At 44.8% G+C, this 5,750-nt stretch overlaps 1 protein-coding gene across 2 annotated transcripts in view; it reads left to right on the plus strand.

Moving 5' to 3' along the window:
* The first annotated feature begins 3,038 nt into the window (after positions 1-3,038).
* Positions 3,039-5,750, plus strand: part of LOC119356572 — a 6,380-nt gene continuing 3,668 nt past the window's right edge. The window contains exon 1 of one of the 2 annotated variants that reach the window (XM_037623546.1): positions 3,039-4,287. In XM_037623546.1, coding sequence (XP_037479443.1) covers positions 3,094-4,287 — 1,194 coding nt within the window. In that variant the 5' untranslated portion in view covers positions 3,039-3,093. The remainder of the gene's footprint in view (positions 4,288-5,750) is intronic. The other variant, XM_037623547.1, reaches the window with a different exon arrangement.

Here is a 5,750-nt window from a genome sequence, read left to right on the forward strand (position 1 = left end):
TTGATGTCTTCCTCTCATACATAGACTCCAACTTCTGCCACATCTCATATGCATTTGTGTCATTTGCAACATGGTGGAAAATATTGTGGTTGATGTACAACCGAATCATACCTACTGCCTTTCTGTGCAACACTCTCCATTCTTCTTCCGTGACACCTGTGGGTATCTTGTCTTTCACAATTGGCTCATACAAATCCTTGCAATAAAGGATGTCTTCCATCATGGGCTTCCATAATGAGTAATTGGAAAAATCAAGTTTTATCATGCCACTTGTAGTAGCGATTTCTTCCAAAGCCATTGTGAGCAGCACTTCCAGCAACAATCAATCAACTGGGATTTGCAACCTTCTAAGCAACCAAGGCTCTGATACCACTCTGATGGGAATTAGCACACAAATGCACTTGTGGTTAACTGAAAACTGCAGCGGAAACAAGTAATCTCAGCACCACATCATGTACTAATTCAAGGATCGTTGCTTAGCACGGAAGGAAACATATGCAGCAGCATATATGGAGGCAGAAAATGTTACTCAGCAGGCAAGACACTCCTCAGCCTAGTGTCTTGTGGTAGGAGTAAGTTTCTGGACAGCACCAAGCATCAACAAAGAGACACCGGAATTTTACGTGGAAAACCCCTCAACTTGAGGGGAAAAACCACGGGCCGAAGCCACCCAAATCCTCTTCCACTATTATCAAATGTGGGATACAACAAGTTCTTCTCTAGAAAGTACTAGAGGATCTCATACATCAAGATTTCTGAATCTTGGATGAACACAACGAGATTTGGGCTCAGGAACTAGGGATTGGAACAATCTCACCAAAGATGGTGGAACCGAAGCTTGAAGGAGGCAAGGTAGTGGATCTGGACCATCACAACCTTGGGGAGGAGCTCCCTTTGCTTCTTCCTTCAATCTTCCTCTTCTTCCCTTGCTCTCTTGGTTTTCTCTCTTCTTCTCTCTTGGAGGATGAACTAATTTTCGTCACTCTTGGTGGTGGCTGTTGGATGGAGGATAAAGCATCCCCATCCACACATGTGCAAAGTCCAAAATGACCCTAGGTCATAACCCTAATGGGTAGTGGGCTTATGCACCTCTTTGGACTGCCTAAAAGGCCTCAAATGGTCATCTCCTCACAGCCCACATGAGGAGGATATCCCAACACTGGAGTATGTAGATCGGTAGATCTTTCATAGAAATATAGCCATTTGCTGTTATTAACTACCTTCAATAGTCGATGCTTCGAAAGAAGATGAGATTTACCAAGACAGCAACCTTTACTTGCTTCCTGTATGTGGAACAATCTTTCAGTTTCAATATCACACGAACTTGTATAGATATGCTAGTGACAATCTTTTAGTTAATTTCTGTTTTCAAATTCATATGTTTCTGGTTAAAATGAGATATGTTGAGATAGTAGTCTTTTCATGCTTCCTATGAAAGTATGAATGGAGCTTCCAGTTAGTACTACACGTGCTTCTACTATCAAGATAAATTGCTTCCACAGTTCCACATCTTTTGTCTAATTAGACATGTAGGTAGTAGAAACATGCAATTATTTCTTCCAATTAAGAGGAGTCCTATTGACATAGCACATTTCCATGTTTCCTCCTCATGGGGCTTCTAAAATAAACTCTCATATGCTTCTTTTGTCCCATAGATTGCTTCCAATAATTCAGACTTCTTTTACAACAAACAAGGGGATTAGTTTCATTGTATTGATATCACCATTGTAATATGACATACTCCCTCCGTTCCCAAATATTTGTCTTTCTAGAGATTTCAACAAGTGACTACATACAGAGTAAAATGAGCGAATCTACACTTTAAAATATGTCTACATGCATCCGTATGTTGTGTCCATTTAAAATGCCTAAAAACAAATATTTGGGAACGGAGGGAGTACAATACTATATTTGTTTCTTGGGTCTACAGTTTTTCATTAGCGGCTAATTTACTTTGCTTTATGTGTTTTCAGTTTACTCACGGTAATGAAGCAAGGTGAAGCTGAGTGTATGGTCAAGACTCGTAATCTTTTGAATGGGGATGGGACTGCACACAGCAGGCAGGAAGTGTACGTGCTATGTACTGTCCTGTACAAAGCAACTAGATTGCTAGTAAACCAAAATCTGCAAGCATAACACATGGAAGCATATATGAGAAATACAGGAAGCACACGACATGAGTCAGGACGATGCTTTTGCGAAAAAAATTACTGCGAATTACGAAGCATGGTTTGTAGCGTGGGAAGCATGACTTCCATATGCTGGAAGCAAAATGAGCACATTTGTATTTCCTGGAATCACGTCCCTAGTGTTCTTGCACCATGTGTTATGCGTACTCATGTTAATGGTCTTTTTTATTTATTTAAAGGGTACTTATTTGCTTAGTAGTGATTTTTCTGGTCAATGAAAGTTAGATTTTTGATGTTTTTGAAGGAACAGAAATCATTACATAAGAATCAAATTTCTATTACCATAGCAAGTTCAATTCGCCGAGGAAGCAAATTCACTGTTAGATGGAAGCAAGATAAACTCACCATTAAGCCAAAATCGTTGACGCAAATTAAACTAAGCATTACGTTAGGGAGAAAATGTCTTTGCCGAAGCGAACTCCAGTCACATTGGAAGCACGTTTAAATAACTTTGGGTACCTGCTGGTTGGATTAACCAAACCATGTACAGAGATCAGGATTAGGCGACAACTAATTTTGGAAGCAAATTAAAATGAGAATGGAATCAGGATTTCGCCTCCAAAGAAGCAAACGTGACATGGAAATTAATAATGGAGAGATCGCGAGTTAATTTGGAGCCATTAAGAGCGGTTAAAAATCACAGTAAATATGGTGTGATTTAGGGAGGTAGTTATGGAGGGAAATCACAAAAATCCAGACGAACCGCCCGTGTGCTCCTTTTACCAGGCCTCATCACAGTCACAAGATTAATTCGATCCAACGGTGCATGAGTAGTCTGATGAAAGCATTGTATCAGTAGTCTGATTGCTAGTGCTTCCCTCATGACGCTTCTCTGGCTCGGGGGAAAAACCGAGCGTCTGCCATTCCAAATCCGCGGCCACTTGAACTCGGCAGCCAAGCAGCCATGGCTTCCCACCCGCCGCCGGCGGCGGAGCACCCTATACCATCCGCTCCCACCACCATAAGTGCCCTCGACGACGACCAGCTCCGAGAGATCTTCCTCCGCCTCCCGGACCTCCCCAGCCTCGCCTCCGCCGCCTTCACCTGCCGCACCTTCCTCGGCGCCGTCCGTTCGTCCCGCGCCTTCCGCCGCAGCTTCCGTGCGCTCCACGCGCCCCCGCTCCTCGCTCTCTTCCTCACACCCTACATGCGCACGGTACCTACCTTCCCCGCCTCACGCCCCCCCACTGCCGCCAGATTCAGTCCCCTACGAGACGACGACGCTTCCGAGTGGGGGGTCGATTTCACCGATCCTTCGATTGCGTACGATGAAGGCTTCATCGCTCTCCAACATCGGAGCACCAAGCAGGAAGTTTACTACAACCCCCAAACGATGGCTCTGTTTCTCCACCCCCAGGAGCACCATGACATGCCCGACGGCACCACCCTTGAGTTCCACACACTCTCCCCCAAAGAGGATCAGAGGCCGCCCCGTGTGGTCTCTGTCCGTCATGACTACTCGCGGCCTTGGGCTCGCGTCGCCGTCTTCTCACCGGACACCATGGAGTGGCAGATTTTCCCGGAGACGGCCGCGCTGCTGCCTGAGGGATTCAGGCGTACAACCCGCACGATAGTGGATGGGTTTATCTGTTGGCGATGCGAGTCTGTGGGCGGGGCATCTCTCAGCGAGTACATTTTGGTGCTCAACACAGATAACTTTCAGTTCTCTCTATTAGATCTGCCGCCGCCCTTGAGAGTGGTATACCCAGAATTTAAGATTGGTCAGACCAAGAATGGGAGGCTCTGTATCGTAAATGAGAAGGAATGCACACTTTCTGTTTGGATCTTGACAGACAGTGATGATGGCGTCCAGCGATTTGTGCTGCACAATACGTTTCCGTTGCACTCTAGCTTTATGGAGGTCACCAACTGTTCAGTGGAAGATGTAATCTCAGTGCGGCTTATGACAGTTTTCAGTGGTTTTGTCTACCTTTCTATTTCCCCCTGGAAGAATTCCATGGAGCAGTACAAATCCCCTGAGTGGTTCCTGTCCTTCTCTCTGGAAACAGCGGAGCTGAACCAGCATTTTAAGAATAGAGAGCAACTTCCATGCCCTGTCCATCCCTACTTGGCCTGGCCTCCTTTGGTATGCAGCATGGTGAGCCTATTCTTGTGTGACCGTGGTGCTAACTGCTAAGTACTCCTTTTTATGTTTGGTCCATTGATTGCATGGAATGAAGTTTCTTGAGAGGATTGGATTGTTGCTGTGAATATATGCTATCGGTTTTAGTCCAAGTAACATGTCTTATTTACCTAACTCATAGTAGCAGAGCTGGCAACGCTATTCCCATTCTTTCAAAAAAATAGCAGACAGCCTCAACTACTTGTACATTACTACATAGATGCAAAATTGTCAACTTATAGCATGAGGGTTTCTGTAGATTATAGTATAGCATTATGATATAAAGCTCCACAAACATAATGTGTAACTAGTATATGAATAGAATAGCTTGATTCGTCAGTTGTGTTCAAATATTTGGAGGGTTTCTGCAGATTATATGATAGCATAATCATAAAGCTATCATATCAATAGCTAGAATTTTCAATAGTGTTTAAATATTTGGTTATCCTTCTTAGCGACGCGCCATACCGGAACCCAGGTGTGGTGTTAAATGGGCAATGGTTGGGCTGTCGCCTCTTTGGTGGCGTGTCGTATCTTAGATCTGGATATGGTGACAGGTGAGCTAGGATCTGGTTGTCGCGTCCTTAATGGTGCGCTACATTGATGCCCGGGTGTAGTGAAAAGTTAGTAAGGGTCTTTGCATTTGACTCAACGAGAGTGAAGGGTAAGGAAGCTAGCAGAGCCTATTAGGATCTGCTTAGGTAGCTGGAACATAGGGTCCTTGACGGATAAGTTACGTGAGCTAGTTGATTCAGTGGTGAGGAGAGGTGTTGATATCCTATGTGTCCAAGAAACCAAATGGAAGGGACAGAAGGTGGAGGTGGAGCATACTGGCTTCAAGTTATGGTACATGGGGACAACTACAAACAGGAATGGAGTAGGTGTGGAGTGGTTGTCTTCATCAACAAGAGCCTCAGGTGTGGAGTGATAGATGTCAAGAGGCAAGGGGACCGGATTTATCCTAGTCAAGCTGGTAGTTGGGGACTTAGTTCTCAATGTTAGCAACACATATGCTTCCCAAGTAGGCCCCAATGAAGGGGGAGTTCTCGGAAGGCCTGGAGACATGGTTAGGAGTGTACCTATTGGCAAGAAGCTCTTCATAGGAGACCTCAATGGCCACATGGGTACATCTACCAGATGTTTTGAAGGGGTGCATGTGGCTTTGGCTATGGTAGCAGGAATCAAGAAAGAGAGTTCGCTCTAGCCTACAACATGACCATAGCTAACACCCTCTTTAAAAAGGGAGAATCCTATCTAGTGACTTTTAGTAGTGGTCAACACTCTAGCCAGATTGATTTCATCCTCTAGAGAAGATAAGACAGGCGTGCTTGCCTAGATTTTAAGGTGATACCTGGAGACTGCGTTGTTCCTCGACATAAGCTTGTGGCGGCTGATTTCTGCTTTCGTATTCATGTCCAGCGGGGTAAAACGCGCCAAAG

The sequence above is a fragment of the Triticum dicoccoides genome, chromosome 2A, assembly GCF_002162155.2.
Source record: "Triticum dicoccoides isolate Atlit2015 ecotype Zavitan chromosome 2A, WEW_v2.0, whole genome shotgun sequence".
In the NCBI taxonomy this organism is placed as follows: Eukaryota; Viridiplantae; Streptophyta; class Magnoliopsida; order Poales; family Poaceae; genus Triticum; species Triticum dicoccoides.